This window comes from Copadichromis virginalis, linkage group LG19 (genome assembly GCF_057382275.1).
Source record: "Copadichromis virginalis isolate Kocher_CV1m ecotype Utaka linkage group LG19, C_Virginalis_male_GT1.1, whole genome shotgun sequence".
In the NCBI taxonomy this organism is placed as follows: domain Eukaryota; kingdom Metazoa; phylum Chordata; class Actinopteri; order Cichliformes; family Cichlidae; genus Copadichromis; species Copadichromis virginalis.
The window spans coordinates 10,938,106-10,955,735 of NC_140636.1; the positions used below are offsets into that span (position 1 = coordinate 10,938,106).

Here is a 17,630-nt window from a genome sequence, read left to right on the forward strand (position 1 = left end):
TGAAGCAAGAAGAGTGGGACAAAAATTCCCCCACAATGATGTAAGAAACTGACAAAGTCACTGAAAAACATTATGTCAAGTTATCGCTGCTAAAGGTGCTTCATAAGTTTCAAAGTGACAAACAGCTGATTTCAAAGAGAGGCATCAAAGGCATCTCATCTTCATTTTGGTGGAGGGAGAAAACTAAGCCAGTAATCAGATTACTTCTCATCTCTTGGTCCACAGACTACAGTGGAGTTCAGTGTGGTTCTGTGAATGAAGGTCAACATGGTCCATGTAAGGCAAGGCAAGGCAAATTTATTTGTATAGCACAATTCAACAACAAGGTGATTCAAAGTGCTTTACAGAGACATTAGAAACAAAAACAAATAAAAAGCATGATTTAAAATTGATTAAAACAAGCAAACAAACTAACTAAACACGCACATTTCACACCTGTTCGCGTGATCTGAACCCTTATCGTAAGGGGAGCTACCAGTCCTTCTGTGGACGAGCTACTTTCTATTTTAAATTCCCTGAATTTAAAATACTCTCTAGACCCAGTCTAGACCCAGCTGGGGAGCTACCCAGAGCTCTAAACCCACTTAACAAACAAACAAACAAACAAACAAAACAGTATATAAACTCAAAACAGATAAAATCAGAAATAGATAAGATCAGTAGTTAGTGTAAGTTTTGAAATTTAAGCTTAAAAGTGTGGATTTGGTGCTTTATTCAAATGCAGCTGAGAACAGGTGAGTCTTCAACCTGGATTTAAATAAACTGAGTGTTTCAGCTGATCTGAGGCTTTCTGGGAGTTTGTTCCAGATATAAGGAGCATAAAAGCTGAATGCAGCTTCTCCGTGTCTGGTTCTGACTCTGGGAACTGATAAAAGACCGGATCCAGATGACCTGAGGGATCTGGAAGGTTCATACTGGGTCAGGAGGTCATTGATGTATTTTGGTCCTAAACCATTCAGAGCTTTATAGGCCAGCATCAGAACTTTAAAGTCTATCCTCTGACGGACAGGCAGCCAGTGTAAGGACCTCAGAGCTGGACTGATGTGGTCCACTTTTTTGGTCTTAGTGAGGACTCGAGCAGCAGAGTTCTGAATGAGCTGTAGTTGTCTGACTGATTTTTTAGGTAGACCTGTAAAGATGCTGTTACAGTAATCAAGCCTACTAAAAATGAATGCATGGACTAGTTTTTCCAGGTCCTGTTGAGACATCAGATCTTTTATCCTTGATATATTCTTGAGGTGATAGTAAGCTGACTTTGTTATTGTCTTAATGTGTTTTTCTAAGTTTAGGTCTGCATCCATCACTACACCCAAATTTCTCGCCTGGTTTGTGGTTTTTAGATGTATAGATTGAAGTTCTCTGGTGACCTGTAATCGTTTTTCTTTGGTGCCAAAGACTATTACTTCAGTTTTCTTTTTGTTTAGCTGGAGAAAATTGTGGCACAACCAGTCATTAATTTCCTCGATGCATTTACCAAGAGCCTGTACAGGGCCTCGGTCTCCTGGTGACATTGTGATATATATTTGTGTGTCATCTGCATAGCTGTGATAGTTTATTTTGTTGTTGTTTATAATCTGTGCCAGTGGGAGCATGTAGATGTTAAACAGAAGGGGTCCCAAGATGGAACCTTGGGGAACTCCACATGTGATACTTGTCTGCTCAGATGTGAAGTTACCTATTGATACAAAGTATTTCCTGTTTTCTAAGTATGTTTTGAACCAGTTTAGTACAGTTCCTGAAAGACCTGCCCAGTTCTCCAGTCGTTTGAGTAATATGTTGTGGTCAACTGTGTCAAATGCTGCACTGAGATCCAGTAAAACTAGGACTGACATTTTTCCACTGTCTGTATTCAGACATATGTCATTAAACACTTTGGTCAGAGCGGTTTCAGTGCTGTGGTTCTGTCTAAAACCTGACTGGAAGGCATCGTAGCAGTTATTCTGTTTTAAGAAGTAACTGAGCTGTTGAGAAACTGCTTTTTCAATGATCTTACTTAAAAATGGGAGATTTGAGATCGGCCTGTAGTTTTTCATTTGTGTCTTGTCAAGATTGTCCTTTTTCAGTATAGGTTTGATTACAGCAGTTTTTAGTGATTCTGGAAACACATCTGATAATAAAGAAAAGTTGACGATCTGTAACAGATCTGACTCTAAAGTCTTTGAGACCTTTTTGAAAAAACGTGTTGGCAGGACATCTAAACAGCAGGAGGAGGAGTTCAGTTGACCTAAGATGTCCTCCAGGTCTTTGCTGTTAATCGGGTGAAACTGTTTGATGGTGTTTAAACAGTTTTTCGGTGGACACAGTACATATCCTGGATCTGCTGTTGATGTACCAACTGCTTGTCTAATCTTTTGGATTTTGTCTGTGAAGAATTTGGCAAAGTCATTGCAGGCCATGGTCGAATGAAGTTCAGCTGCCACTGACACAGGAGGGTTTGTTAGCCTGTCAACTGTAGAAAATAAGACCCGAGCATTATGGCTGTTTTTAGTGATGATGTCAGAGAAGTAGGACCTCCTTGCATTCCTCAGTTGTAAATTATAATTGTGAAGTTTCTCTTTATAGATGTCATAATGAACCTGGAGGTTTGTTTTTCTCCATCTGCGCTCAGCTTTCCTACACTCTCTTTTTTCATTAGAGTCATCAGAGGCTTGTTAATGCAAATCATCTTGCAGCACTGGGATGTAGCATTGTAGTACCTGGATGTTGTAAAGATTCTTTTCTCCTCCTTGATTCACCTCGTTTCCTTTTCTCACCTTTGATTGGCTTTGGAGTTTGCCCTCAATCGCATTCACCTGTCACATGTTACATAAGGACTGCACTTACTCTTTTTACTCCCACATAGGGCGGCAGCTGAGAGTTAGCAGCCCACATGTGTCCTTTACAGCAACAGATAGATGACTGTTCATTCACATTCTGACTGGATGAGCCCATGATGACCTCAAGATTCCTTTGAACCTCCTCGTTAACACTGGACACTGAGGAAATTTGACTCATCGTCTCGTTGGCAGCTTAAAAAAAAAAAAAAATTCCATCACAACTAGAAAATTCCAAAGATGATTTGTGATTTGAACGTCTTTATTAAAAACAAAACCACAACTGACTTTATGCTGTATAAAGCAAATCTTCTGGCTCCTGACTGAATTATGCGGAGGCGTGCCATCTCACACTGGTGTCTCGGTGAAAACAGACGTACATTTATTTCTCTCAGTTACACAGAAAAAAAAAGCAGACGGTGGATACATGTTCAACCACTTTTTATTGCACGATTCAGCTGACGTGAGATCCTGCACAAAAGTGTTTCAGCACTGCATCAAGGGGAGGATGAAAAAAAAAAACAAAAAGGACAAAACTTGTATATTTACAATAAATGCATCACTATTACCACTTATACATTATGTACATATTAGTCTGGTTTACTATGACAGTAGTTACAGAATGAAACCCCTACACGCATTACACTTCAGCTCTACAGGGAATTACAGTGCTTTCAAAAGAAAAAAGGGACTGGTTGGACTACATTCACTCAACAGAACAATAAATCAAGGTTAGGATGAAGATAATTAACATAGGAAGTCAAAAATACTCGCTGAACATTTGGACACGTCCCAGTCACATGCCCTGGGGAAAAACTTTACAAAAAAAAAAAGTGCAGTTATTAAAAAACAAAAAACAAGAGAACAGCCTCCTGATGGATGTATACAAGTAAAATCTGCTTCTGAGTCTTTAACAGATTAAAAAAAAATAATAAAAAGTTGCTGAAACAAGCGACCTGTTTGGAAGAGAGAATTTAAACAGTCAGACAAATGTGAAGTTAAAGGCACAAGCAAATGTCTGCAGCCTCGTGACCGACTCAAAGAGAGCAGCAGCAGCGAGACCTAAAAATGTCAAATCCGCTCAGGAAGCATAATCAGCACTTTTCAGGCAAAAACTGGCAAAAGTGTGGAGGTGTCACATGATTACAGCAACCTGATTGTGCTCTTCCCTCGACAGGTGTGTGTGCTTTTCAGAAGCAGTGGTTTCAGAGCTCTATATTGTCAGACTTGGCTCAGCTCAGCACTTTAAATAAAAGAAAATCATTACATACATGAAGATACACCTGTGGGAACGCTGTTTTAACACCTTCAGGGGAAAAAAAAAAAAATTAAAATTGGGTGGGGTAAGGGTGTTGGTGGCTTGGCTGATGCTTTCTGGTGCAGAAGGTAAATGCAGAGACTCCCCCCTGCACAAATATCAGGACTTGCTTTTAGGCATTCTAGTGAAATGCTGCACAATCGAACAGAAGCACTGAGCTCCCTCACTCAATGTTGATGTTCTTGTATCGGAACCCCTCAGCTTCAGGCCTCGTTTTGGGACTAGGGGGACATGGTGGCTGTGCCCATCCTTACACCGTCTGCAGGGTGAGGTTATGAAACTTGCATCAGCCAAACACGGGCCAAGTATTTTAGCAGTTTTATGCTCAGCCAAGCGTCTGACACATAGCCCTCGGGGCTCATCGTTAAATGCGACAAAAGTACACGTCAAATATTAAGATGCATTACGTTAGCCAGTGTGCTGTCGTCTGCCAGCGCGTGAGTGTTAAATAATAACCGGACTGCAGTTCTGAGACAAAAACCTCCGGAGGATTTAAAAAAAGAAAGATTTTTTTTAAATCTCAGATTACGTCGATAAAAAGCCCGGCTTTCAGACAGTATTATTATATCTCAAGCCTAAAATCTGCGGAGATCAGATATCAGACACTACAGTGGATATTTTAAAAAAAAGACAGAGAGAGAGAGCACCTTAAGGACTCTGAACTGACCCGAAAAGTCACCGTCATTCCTTCGAGAATGTGGCTCATCATCGAACAGAGTATTTAAGACCTGGAAATCCTCCAAGTAGTGTTTTTTTGTTGTTGTTTTTTTTTCAAGTCACAGGGCAGTTTTCAGACTGCTCTCGTTTTTAATACCTTCTGTAATCCCTCGTTTACTGGACATGCTTCACACTGTTCAACATCTTTGTTTCACAAATAAACTCAAATTAAAAAAAGAAATCATAAAATTATTCAAAAAAAAAAAAGAAGTTCAAACTGAGCTACAACAAAAACAACAGCACACGTCTACAGTTACAGGTCATCTATGGCTACAAAAACAAAAGAGGTCATCTGACGCCTATCCATAGTGTCTTGGTGTTCCATATTACATCTGGCATATATATATACTATATATAAAAATAAAAACAATCCATTTGGCAACCTGTGTGATGTCTTACACTACTCCAGTAATTATACTTTTGGTCTTCGATATACACATATAGATATAAGCTATAAAACTCTGCTGTTCAAGATAATCCGTGTTGAGTGAGAGGAGGCGGCCCGACTGAGGTTCAAGTTAGACGGTGACACTGGCACTTGGTTTCAGTCCTGGCTGGATCAGCGTTAATGCAGACGCCAGCTCATTTCTTCTGTTATATACACGAGGAAAAACGAACCAACAAGCTGACAGTAAGATGAGAGGCTGTTTGGTTTCTGGAGGAATGAGTGTCCGGACCTGTGCTTGCTCTGCTGATTTGTGCTTCACCACAGATGGTTCGCCTCAATGCAGACGAGACGGGGGGAGAGGGGAAAAAAACAAACAAAACAAAAAAAGCCTGAAAATTTCAAAGGTAAAAAAACAAAAAGACTCTTGAGCGATGAGCCATTGCTGAGCATGTGAGAGATCAGCAGCTTTCCCTGATAACAACGATGTACAGTGCCTTGGTTCCTGTGAAAACACTATATGTGGATGGGGAAGAAGGGTGCCCGAGTCTGGTTTGGTGTTTTTGGCTCTGTGAAAGGTCACTTCAGGTGTCTGCGGATTTTCTCTTGGAGCCCTTTGTTTTGCCCTCTGCTCCCTCCGCCTTCTTGGAGCTTTTAGAGGAACGACTGACGGCGGCGGCCGTTTTCGTCTCCGAGTCGATATCCTGGGTGTGGCTGTCGCCTCCCTCCAGCTCTTCGTGCTCCATACAACACAGCTGTCCTGTGGGGGGCCAGGGACGCAGCGCCCCCTCCTGGTGAGCCTTGCAGAAAGAGTTGGGGCAGAGTTGGCAGAAGGCTTCAGAGTTTTTCCCACAGACGTCACAGTGATGCCAGGGGCAGTCCCAGCGGCCTGTGGAGAGCCACGACACTTTCACTAGAGCTCAGTCAGTTACATCTCATCAAAGAACAGCCTCATGGTGCCCATGTGGGGCCTTAACATTGCGAGAGGCATCAATTTTGATTAAAAAAACCACATTATTGTAAAAACAGCTAAAAACAAATGAAAAAGAAGGATTAAAGAAATAGGCAGCCGAAGCCCATTTCTCCTTTTATGCTGGAAGCAGTGAAGCTCTCCATTTCCATCTCCACTGCAAACTTAGTGATTAGTCACCAGGTGCAGCAACTTTCCTGGGGGTAAACAGACTCCCTCCTCTCTGAAAGCCTGGTTTTGACTCATTTAGTTCAGACTCGTTTGATGTGAAGTTTGCTTGCTGCCATGTAATTTGTGAGTAATAATAACAGGGAGTTAACATAGCATAAACAGATGCATTCAGACTGTCTGTGGAGTCTTACCGAACGGTCTCTTGGTGAGGTTCAGGCAGGACAGGTGATAAGCTTTGGTGCAGGTCTTCTTGTCGCAGAGCACCAGCTGCCCTCCGTCTCCACAGCGGAAACACTCGTCCTCAGATTTTTTCTTTCCCTCCGATTTCCTCTTTTTATACTTTCTCTTCAACCTCTTTCCTTTTGGCTCAGCTGTTTGGCCATTTGAGTTCTACAGAGGAAATGCAGAGGTGAGCAAACTTATGGAACTTCACCAAAGCAGTTTAGTTCTCCTCAATCGATTTGTACTGAATTTGTTTGGATTTGGAAGCTCACCTTCGGTCGGTCACCAAGAAATCCGCTGCAGTTGGGCGCGCCGCAGCGGCACACGGTCTTCTCGTTGCCGAGACAATCAAGGTTGTAGTTAAAAGTCAACTCGGTGCCTGTGATAGAGAAAAAACAAAAACAGATTAAAGAATATACTATAAGAGCATATTTATTGCTTAAATTTAAGACTAAACTTGCAGTCAAATGTCTCTCACCTGCTGGGATGTCGCAGACGGCGAACAGGCCGACACGCGTGTCACCATTCACCGTCCACTTCTGTGTCTCACAGTTGGGCTGACAGCTGTGGTTCATGAAGCGAGAGTAGTTTCCTTTCGGGCCAGCGTCGATGATTCGGTCCTTACCGTCACAAACAGATGGCCACAGTCAGTCATTTGCAGCACCTGAACAGTTTATATCTGATGCACATCCACAACCCAGCTACACTTGCATTTCCCATTTAACAAATTTTGCAGTCGAATTGCATTTGTAGTATTTGTAGTATTGACTACTGTAATGTTACAGCTGTCTGTCATGCAACATTCCCAATGCAATACCAATCTGTTGATCTAGCTCCCCGTGGAAATGGCACCGCTACCGAGAAGTCGGCACCCTAACACTGTGAGGAGCGCAAACAGCCCACCCGCAGGGCGTGCTGGGCTTTCTCGATAAGCGGGCGGTACCAACCTTGTCGATGGTGAGCATGTAGAAGTCGGTTATGTTGTTTTCATGGGCGTATTTGATTCTCGCCCTGCACTCCTCCTCGTCGATCAGCTCTCCAATGTACTCGTTCACAAACTCACCCTGTTCGAGAAACGATCAGAAACCAATCAGACCAGAAACCAGAGATATCGTGTTACTTGTGTAATCTGGGCGGGTCTGCAGAGCTACGGCGTGAGTATTTTTGGGCAACGTCATGATGAATACAGGCCCTTAGCTTTCACGGGCAGCATCTTTAAGCAGTTTTAATGAAATGAACAAATAAGATACTTCAAGCAAGAACACGTCAATGCAAGAAAGCTTCTCACCTTCTTGATGTCGCGCAGGCAGATCAGGCCCCAACCTTTGCCGGGGGTCTTGATAATCTTGGTCTCTGGATACAGACGTTTGGTGAAGTCCTGGTTACAGCAGCGCTCCCCACTGGGACACACCTGAGGGTGGCACTCGTATTGCAGCATGCGGTTCAAGCACTCCGACTCAAACCCACACGGCCGCTCGCCAGATGGCTTGCAGTTACATTTGGGGATCTCAGAAATGTCTGCGGTGTACACCTGAACCTTGCCGACAGGTTTGTTGACCTAAAGGGGGGGGAGATAACATTTTTTTTATAACAAAATAAAATGTGAAAGAACATGCTTCATACCCCATTATGGAAAGGAAAAGCAAAGTTCATCATTCACTCATTTTTAAGATGCAGCACACCTTACACGCACAGGTGCATTTAAGCTACATCAACTCATAAACAGCCATTCTTTTTGTTTTTAAATGGAGAAATTTTCTGCTTTTATTTTGAAAGATCTCTAACAACATGAAAATGTAAAACTGACACCAATCAGCAGTCTACAAACAAAATCAAACGCGGCAAGACGAACGTTTGAATTTTCCTTGTCCACATAAAAACACACAAACTGTTTATGAAAATCCTAAAATTCCATTCATGTAACTCTGTACTTGTGGACCGGTGCTTAGACATAAAGACATTTCACACCTTGATAAATTTATATGGGGGAGGTTTACGGCTGTTCTCCTGCGCTTCCTTAGCCTCTCGCTTTATCTTTATCTCCTTAAATCGAGTTTCGGCCTCCAGCAGAGCTGAGGAAGACAAAACAGAACAGAGTATGAGCACATCGAGCTAAAAATACACATTGTGTTTGTTGTAATTATGACAGCATCTGTTACATTACAAAAATCCAGAAAATGGCTTTCATGTCCAGTTGAGCTTGTCTGTGTTTTTATAAAGCATTAAAACCTGAAGACGTTAATGTGGAAGCTGCAGCTTTTGGCAAAAACCACCTTTTAATTACTTCTGTTAACACAAAGCTTGAAAAGAGAAGCTTTTTATAATGATGAGTGGCTTGAAACCAAATCTGATTGGTATGATGGCCTTTAAGTTGTTTTTTTTTAAAAAACTGAGTAATTACTTAATTAGGGAAAACGTTTAAAGCATGCAGACAGTAGAGGAGATCTTCACCATTCTTGAAGACTTTGCCAATTCCATTCCTCTGATGTTTGCTTCCCCTGTCGCCTTCCATGTATGGAAATACTCTGCCCTGGTGAGTCCAGAAATAATCCTTGGAGCCAAAGAAGAAGACTGGGAACTCTCCGATCTCGTGTCGAAGATGCTGGATGTTGGTGGGAATGTTTCTTGGGTGGTGGATCTCTGCTGGCCACCATCTCAGGAGGACAAGAGAAAGATAGAAGCAACAAATGTATAACTTACCGATTTAGCTCAAAGATATGAAAGGTAAAAAGATACCCTTGCATCCAGTTCCCTTACCGGTATGTTCCCAGTTTGACCCAGATGATGTCCCTGTACTTGGGTTTCTTTCCGGCTCGGCAGTCGTTGCAGAACCAGCTCCCATCCGGCATAGCGATATTCAGGCAGTCAGGGTGAAAAGCTGCCGGGCAGGACTCACAGCACAACAGCTGTCCCCCTGCAACACAAGGACACCTTTAGATGGGCGACCAGTCCTTTAGATGCTTACTTACAAATTCAATTACATTTTATTTATGTACTGCCAGTTCACAGCAGTGGCCTCAAGGTGCAATAAATTGTAGGATGACAAGCCCAACCTTACTGCAGCATATTTAAAGGATGGTTTAGAGTCACCTGATCAAGAAGGAAAGTTTGAATCCATAAAGTTGAGAAGGTTTCTGTCCCCTGAATCCAAACTGGGAGCTGGTTCCACAGAAGAGGGAACCAAAGCTGAAGCCGGCGCCCCCCATTCTAGTTTTAAATTATTCAAGACCTTTTACGTGAGGTGAAGGAGCCAATGAAGAGCAGCCAGCTCTCGCTTTCTAGTCAGTACTCTCGCTGCAGCATTTTGAACTGAAGTCGTTTTTCACCATCGCTTTGAGAAAGCATGTTTCCAACTGCACAAATACTTTTCCCACATATCTGTTTAATGAGCATGGGGAAGGACACATCCTGACCAACAATTATTTCAATTATGCAGGCTTAAGTATCTGGTTAGACAGTAATTCTAAGGATTTTTAAGGCTGGGTACAAATAACCTGTTTTATCTGAATTTAGAAGCAGGAAAGTAGAAATCATCCAGGTCTTTAACACTGTAAAAAAAGTCTCAAAGTATAATCTGTACTGTGCTGATTTATAAAAAACGCACATTAAAACCAATGTTTAGCTTGACTCTCAGCTAAAGAAAGCTCCTACGTACACACTTGTTAATATAGCCTAAACAAGGGCATATAGCTTCATTTCTGTTTGGGTTGTGAAACTGAGATATGTGAAAATAGCTAGTGAGACTTTTCTGCAGGATATAATATTGTAGCTAATAAAGACAAACTTTCTTTCTGTTTCAGTCCGCTCATCTCACACACTCCCACACAACAACACGTCAAAACTGGCTGAGGGAAAGGGAAGGGAAAAAACACTTGAGCTGCTGCAGTTCAACATTTTCTGATTTTCAGTAATAGCAGCCTGGGAGATTAATGGCGCCACATTTGACATTTGAAGTTTAAGAGAGGTTTAGTGAGCTATAAATATGTCATTCAGTACTGAAAAGTAGCTTTATATAAAACTGACTAGTACGATGTTTAATTTTAAGTGCATACAAGTCTCTTAAAACCAATCAGTCTGGAGCTTTTAGTAACAGCCGTGTGTGAAGAGGTGAGCAGCTGCTTCGAACCTTTGGAGCAGACGAAGCACCAGCTGACATTGACATGGCTGTGGTGGCTGTAGCCCTTCTTGGCGTTGAAGTGGTTGGTGCAGATGATGGCAGTGTTGGTGATCATCTCACTTCCTGCAGCCACACACTGATCGCCGATGTGGTACGCTACTGGGCATCGAAGGCATCGCATCAACCTGCCTGCAGCGCAGAGAGCGGGACCAGGTTACACAAACATACGGCGAAGTCAGTGAACTCGGTGACCCAAAGCGCCAGAAGGGCACAAACGAAACCCTGAATGGATACCTTTGTAAACACGGACAAGGGCTCTACTGATAACCGATGACCTCAAACAGAAGTGGCAGGTATTCACTTACTTGTTTATTCCTGTGAAAGGTTAGTCATAAACCATTTGACATGAAACTGCAATTTTAAATAAAGTGATAACTGTTACATACTGGAGATAACTGGGCTTCTACAAATAAGCAAGGCAAAGTCTTACATTTAAGACTTTCTTAATGACACTGTTATAACACTTTAATTCAAATAAGACCAAACCTGCAACAGAAATCAATCAATTGTACTAATATCAACTTTCCAAGTAACACAGTAATACTAGTTAATTAACTGGTACGAGGTTCAGAATCAAGGAAACCAACATTTTATAACTGCCTTCCCGTACAAATTTTACAAAATACACCAAGCTCCGCCTCCGTGAGCTAAAATGTCCTGATGAGAGCATACCTTTGTTGGACTTGTGCTTTGTGCGGCAGCCGTAGTGGCAGCTCAGGCAGGTGTGTAGCGGGCACCGGAAGCCCTTGTTGTCAAACACCGTGAGGGTGTTGAGGCGGACACACGCTTCGTGGTAAAATTTGCCGCAGTGTGGGACGTGGCAGCGCCGGACCTCACCCTCCAACTTCTTACAAATGAAACACGAGTGAATTCCTAAAGAGAAGAAACAGAGAAGAAAGAATCGGCAACGGGAACAGAATTATTGTGTTACCATAAACGGTCTCCTTCTGCTCCACTATTAACGCCGCCTCTGTTCTGCTCACCTGTGCTACACTCCTGACACAACAGCTTGTCGTCAGGTTTGAGAGTCTGATCGAGACAGTGGAGGTGGAACATCCCGCAGCACTGACCCTCACAGGGCACCAGGTCCTCACCAGCCTGCTCACACATCTAGAGGAAAAACACACGCACACAGATTTAAACTACAGCTGAGTGAACTGAGTGAGCTTTAATACCGACTCGTTTCGAAACAAACAGCAGATGTACCTGACAGACAAACTCTTTTTTGCGTTCACCCTTCTTTGTCCCGTCTAAGCTGTCACTCGGAGATTCAGGGCGTCCTTCACTCCCAGAACCCTGCAGCAAACAACGTGTGATGAACTCTGAATAAGACAATGCCAGTTAGCTACAGTTGTACCATTCACACTGAAGCCTCTAAATTTGCTTCTCATCTGACTAACGAGCTAAACTAATTGCCAACATGGCTGACCTCTCTATAAAGACAAAAAGAAACGTCAATCATGAAAACAACTTGAATTGCTGGAGAAACCTTTTCACATTAGTACCACCAGCTGTTACATCCCCTCACCTCGGGATCAGGACACGGGGAGGAACGCCTCTTCTTTGCCTTGGAGGGTGTGGCCTGATTCATTCCATCCTGTTTCCTTTTTCTCTTGCGCTTTGGTTTCTCTGCCTCTTGGTCATCTGTGTACCATCAAATGATCTGGACTTTAACTTTAAGACTCAAAGCAGCTAAGACGCCACAAATCCACAAAGATGTGAATTTAAAAGAGCAGTCAAACAAATATAGAGTACCGGTAATATAATTTTTTTTTTTTTACCAGTCAGGGGACTTTTTGACTTCTTCAGATGTTTCCTGGGTTCTTTTGCATCCTTTACGTCGGTTTTCTTTGTCCACCTTCTCCGCTTTTTCACCGGTCCTTCTGAAGTTGAAGCCTGAAAAAGGCAAACGTTTGCTCAGTATGTTGTTTATCACAAATCGCTTGATGTCCATGTTAGATACAAAACATGTTGCGTTTTCAGCATTCAAACATGCCAAGAGAATAATTCAGTTTCTCCAGGGAAAAGTTTCTTCTGAACAAAGAGTTAAAAAATTCTTAGACTTGGGACTGACAAAGAAACCCACCTGTTTTTGAGCATCTTTGCTTGGTTTGGATCTCTTGTTAGACTGCTGATCCTCTTCTGCCACAGCATCTGTTAACAGCCTTTTCTTCTTCTTTCGCTCCTTTTTCACTAAAAAGAAAATGAATGTCAGCTTGGTTGGCTTCCTTCCAATGACTCGTTTTACATTTTATTAATTTAAAATGAATTTAGGAATAATACAGAAGCTGCCTTGACCTTTGCTATATGCACGACTGTTGTGGTCATTTTAGCGCTAGCATACTTTCAGTCCCTGTAACATCAGTGGCTCCTGCTAAAAACTTTGCAGCGTTTTTAAGCTTCAGCCTCCTGATGATAAACGGGTTGCCATAAACCAGCCACTCTGCTTTTCTATTAGTCACAAGAAGCAGTTTAAAGCATGACACTCCACAGCTTTGGTAATTATACGCCAGCTAAGGTCAAATTCGGCCAAAACTCAATTAGTGGTCAGTTAATCTGCTGCGAGGTCTTCAACTTTCAACCAACCTGGAACTGAAACTGGAAGTGAGGCCACTTCTGAAACATCATTTGTTGAAGAGACCTCCTTTGTTTTCCCCTTCTTCACGGGCTCAGAAGTGTTGTCCGCTGCAGACGTTTTCTTTCTCCTCGCTGTCTTGGTGGGAGAGTGACCCTGTTTGGATATTCTCTTTTTCTTCTGAGGTACAACTGGTTTACCTTGTTTACCTGATACAGATTTTGAGGAATTCTGCAGAAAACAAATGTTGTTTAATGCATGATTACAGTATTACACATCTTAAGAACATGTGCTTAAAACAGCATTTCTAAGAACTTACAGTTAAAATACTGACTAATCACAGATCAGCACAGCTCTCTGTTTTAGGTTTCAACAATCTGATGATTCAGGTTTATCATTTCTTTTACACCAGCATAAAAATCGAGCTTTTGTATTGTTTGTGGAACAAATTGTGACAGAGTGGCAGTACCCACCGGTTGGAGGGGGAGATCTGGGCTAAGCCTATTCTCTGCTTTCTGGTTCAGCTTGTTGCTTTGTTCCGGCTTTAACTTCTCCAAGATGTGGAGGTTCAGATGAGGCCCGTCGTCATCATACAGAAATCCAAAGTTGGCCATGCGAGCATCCAGGGACATGTCGAGTGCCTCCTTGGCCTGAATGATGCCCATGTTCCACTGAGCCTGGAGTTTACGCGGCACAGAGGGAGTTGTCTGTGGGACAAGTAGAGGAATGAGCCAAGTTACAGGTGACACATTACAGCAGTGATATTCAACCTTACAACTCTGAGGAGAGAAAAAAAAAGGCCTCTTCCCACAAACTTATGAGATGCAGACATAATTTCATTGTTAGCATTTTGTTTGTGAGTAAAAGAGCTCTAAGTGGAATTAAGACTGGTTTTGTAATGAAGTGATATTAAGATAAAAGATTTTATAAACCCCAAACCTGAATAAAGTGAAACTAACAAAACAGTTTGAGGAAATTCAGGGTTTCAAAATTGCGTCAAAGTAACATGTTTCTCATAACGGCACACCACATTTGCTACACAGCCAACACACAGAGACGGCACATAGAGGGGAAAAGACCAAAAGACGGCGGCAGCAGCAGACATACCTTTTTATGGTTGATACGCGAGGCCGGCTGTTTGTTGCTCCGACTAAGCTCTTGGTATTGATCCTCACCAGTGAAGGACACCATGTTCTTCTCAAAGATGTAGCCTCTCTCTGGGGCATCTCCAAAATACTGCACGTGGTAAAGGAGACCTGACCTCCCATTGGCTGTTGAAAAACAATAAATGGACAAATCAATAAAACCATAAATCAATTTTCCAGGACATGTTAAAATCGTGCAGGTGGCCGTGAGTTTCTCACTTTTCTGTTTCTGTTTAAAGTGATGGTTCAGTTCTGGGTCTGTGGTCACCATGCAGGGCCACCAGGGGTATCCTGACACCTTTGTCCAAACCAGATCCCCAACGGAGAAGCGGCTCAGCAAAGGAGCCCGTTCCTTTACTTCCTCTTTCAACTCTGACCTGTTCTCAGGCTGCACAAGAGAAAGAAAGACAGTTACTCAATAAATACAAACTTTTGTAAGAAATGATCATTTTCCCAACACATCGTTAATAGCTGAAAATGTTCTACTTTTAATGTAATACAGTCTGTTAAATTAACTGTACCATCTCTCAGCATATTGCAGTATACTACACTGCACAAAGGGGTTAAGTAGCACTTAAAAAGGTAAGAATAAAAGTAAAACCTCATCTGTCTCTTCAGTTCCCTCCACAATGTTTGTGTGGCCAGGAGGCTCCACTTGGATGTCAGAGGGATTTAAGTTTGTTTGAGGATTTGGTTTGACAGTTCGCCCCCTCCTTTTCTTTATATCCTGCCTCTCATCGGTTCCAGATATAGTACCTTCAGCGGCTGTGGCCAAACTGGTCCCATTGGCACAACATGGCTCAAATAACGGCTGCGTGACTACTTGGGGTATCGTTACTGTTAGTTCAGCTTCAGTGTGAGGAGTACAGTTGTGCTGATGGGTGCCATTTGTGGCAGGCGCTTCGGCACCCCTGAACATAGGTGGCTCAGGGGTACAAAGCTCGGGCAGTGAGTCTTGGTCACCGTTGAGCATGCGGGAGGTGAGGTCTTTGAGCCTGTCGTGACTGTGGTTGTTATGGCCAGCCATCTTCTGAAGAACGCTGTCTTGTAGTGTGGCAGCCAGATGTGCAGCAGCTTTGTCCATTAGCATAGCAGGGTCACTACTCATATCCCCTCGACCTTTCCGTACACTGAGGGACTCCGGTGGTTGCTTCATGCTGATCGGATTGGCTGGTTCGGGCATTGAAGGCAGGGAGCTACCTTTGCTATCCATCACTTCTAACCCCCTCCAGGGTCACTGAGCTACAAGGGAACAAGTGACACATAAAAACGTTTTATTCTACAGGTTGAATCAGAAAACAATATTATCCAGTATTTGTGTGTGGGTATGCTTCTGATTCTTTCAATTTGCTAAACTGCATTCTGAGACATGACTCCAATAAGCATAACGTTACACATTTTACAAAATGGCACTCACTTGCTCCAGCGAGCTTGAATAGAAAGCTGGGAGGGGACACAGAATACTGCACCTGTCACGGAATGTTCTAGCCTTGTAGTTTCGGATGCTTTTACAAGAAAGTAGAGCGACTCGATTGACCAGAAGCCTGAAGCAGCAATAACTGTGTTTAATGAAACAATATCTATACATTTATCTATTCATCCTCCACCCAATAACAACTAATGAGAGTGAGGTCAGGTCAAGCCTATCCTTGATTATAGCCATGCATGCGAACGAAACCCACTTGGCGGCATGAAAACCCTCTTACCGCGATAATTTTAAGTTGGCTTTCTCCTGGAAAATGACTCGCTAGCTGCTAGCTGCTAGCTGCAGACTGTGGCAAAGTAGTATGGAGAATCAGCCTGCAGGCTCCACCGCATGCAGCGAATGTCCAATGAGCGGACGGCTGGCTGTGCCGCGTAACGACCGCATTACCGGCTAGAAAAGCCGCGGAAATGGAAGCAGCTGACATACAGAGCAATGCAACTGGGAGTGCGAATAATTGCTGGAATTTAATCCATACCACCCTTTGTACAAAGCTAAACCATATTGTCTATTGCCCTACACTGTGACAGTAATGTTCGTTGCAGTGTAACTGCAGGACGACTGAAGCTGTCTTAACGTTAACGCAAGCGGTTTTAACGAGCGCTCCGTCTGTACGTTAAACATTAGCGTTACGTTAAAGTGTTCCGCCGGCGAGCGTAGGCTACCTATTTTGCCAAGCGGACTTCTCTATAATGTCATGCAAGAAAAAGGCCCTGGCTATTTCCTGAAGCGGAAGCCACGATGAGGGAATCTCATGGATCACATCCATGGACAGGCGGTCAAGCATTTTCATACAGCGTACAACCGCATCTCTGTCATCACTACAGTCAGCCATTACACCGGATTCCAGCAAATAGACAAAGCCGCCATCAAGACGCTTAAGACATCAGCTTACTTGCTATCCGATTAAACCAAATAGGCAAATACCTACGTGGCGGCATAGTTGCACATTGGCGGTAAATCGTTTAAAATGTTCTGCTTTTGTTTCACTTCTAAATTTATTTTGCAGGCGCCATGACAGCTTGTTTCAAAAAGCTAACAGTGCTAGCCAAAGCTAGCCCCAGTGAACCATTGAAGCCAAGTCAAACTGCACATTTAACGTTAGCATAGATGGCTAACTAGCAAGTCATCTCTTGCTAAAATGGATGGTCGACCCGGATAACTGCACTAGCAAAAACGCAACCAGCTTGATTTTCCCGGATTGACAATAACATGAAAGACAGCATCTTTCTAGTTACCTGCTGAATCTCCTCTCGGTGGTTAAAGGGAAAGAATACCCGTATTCATCATGTAAAGCGAAGGATTTCATTCAAGTCGAATCAAAAGCTTGCGGGAAACTCAAACTCTCAGGCCAACCAGCGCGAAAAATACTAACTTCCGATTGGTCGGCTGCAGAGCGAGGATCCAACCGGTCCTTTCAAAAAAACAACCGTAGGAAGTAGCTGACCCCGGAGTCTCCCGTCTGTTTTTTTTAATGACATTTCACATTTCCCCGTCCCTTTTTATCTTTACAGCATATATTCAGGATAAGTCTTTGTTTGCTTTATGAACAGTGGTGTAGTGTTCAACATTATACCTAGTGTTTGATACTTAAATACAAATTTCAAAGATTTCCCTCGAAAATGTGTCAAATATGGACAATAACAGTGACAGA

The 17,630-nt window shown here is 42.8% G+C and overlaps 1 protein-coding gene across 1 annotated transcript; it reads right to left on the minus strand.

Moving 5' to 3' along the window:
- Positions 1 to 3,237: 3,237 nt before the first annotated feature.
- nsd2 (nuclear receptor binding SET domain protein 2) lies at positions 3,238 to 17,332 on the minus strand. The gene is made up of 22 exons (XM_085441408.1): positions 17,215 to 17,332; positions 15,095 to 15,735; positions 14,713 to 14,881; positions 14,456 to 14,619; positions 13,822 to 14,055; positions 13,360 to 13,579; positions 12,860 to 12,966; positions 12,555 to 12,669; positions 12,302 to 12,417; positions 11,980 to 12,069; positions 11,757 to 11,883; positions 11,446 to 11,646; positions 10,723 to 10,902; positions 9,354 to 9,510; positions 9,048 to 9,250; positions 8,565 to 8,668; positions 7,885 to 8,154; positions 7,544 to 7,660; positions 7,075 to 7,216; positions 6,869 to 6,975; positions 6,566 to 6,764; positions 3,238 to 6,122 (listed from the first exon to the last, which is right to left on the minus strand). Exons 2-22 carry the CDS (start codon positions 15,704 to 15,706, stop codon positions 5,818 to 5,820), a joined length of 3,939 nt encoding a protein of 1,312 aa, XP_085297534.1. The 5' UTR covers positions 15,707 to 15,735; positions 17,215 to 17,332; the 3' UTR covers positions 3,238 to 5,817.
- Between the last annotated feature and the right edge of the window lie 298 nt (positions 17,333 to 17,630).

Coding starts and splice junctions, on each gene's coding strand:
- nsd2 (XM_085441408.1), bottom strand. CDS start 15,706: ATGGATAGCAAAGGTAGCTCCCTGCCTTCAATGCCCGAACCAGCCAAT. Junction 14,056..14,455: donor CGCGTATCAACCATAAAAAG/GTATGTCTGCTG, acceptor CTTGTCCCACAG/ACAACTCCCTCTGTGCCGCG. Junction 6,765..6,868: donor TTCTTGGTGACCGACCGAAG/GTGAGCTTCCAA, acceptor TTTCCTCTGTAG/AACTCAAATGGCCAAACAGC.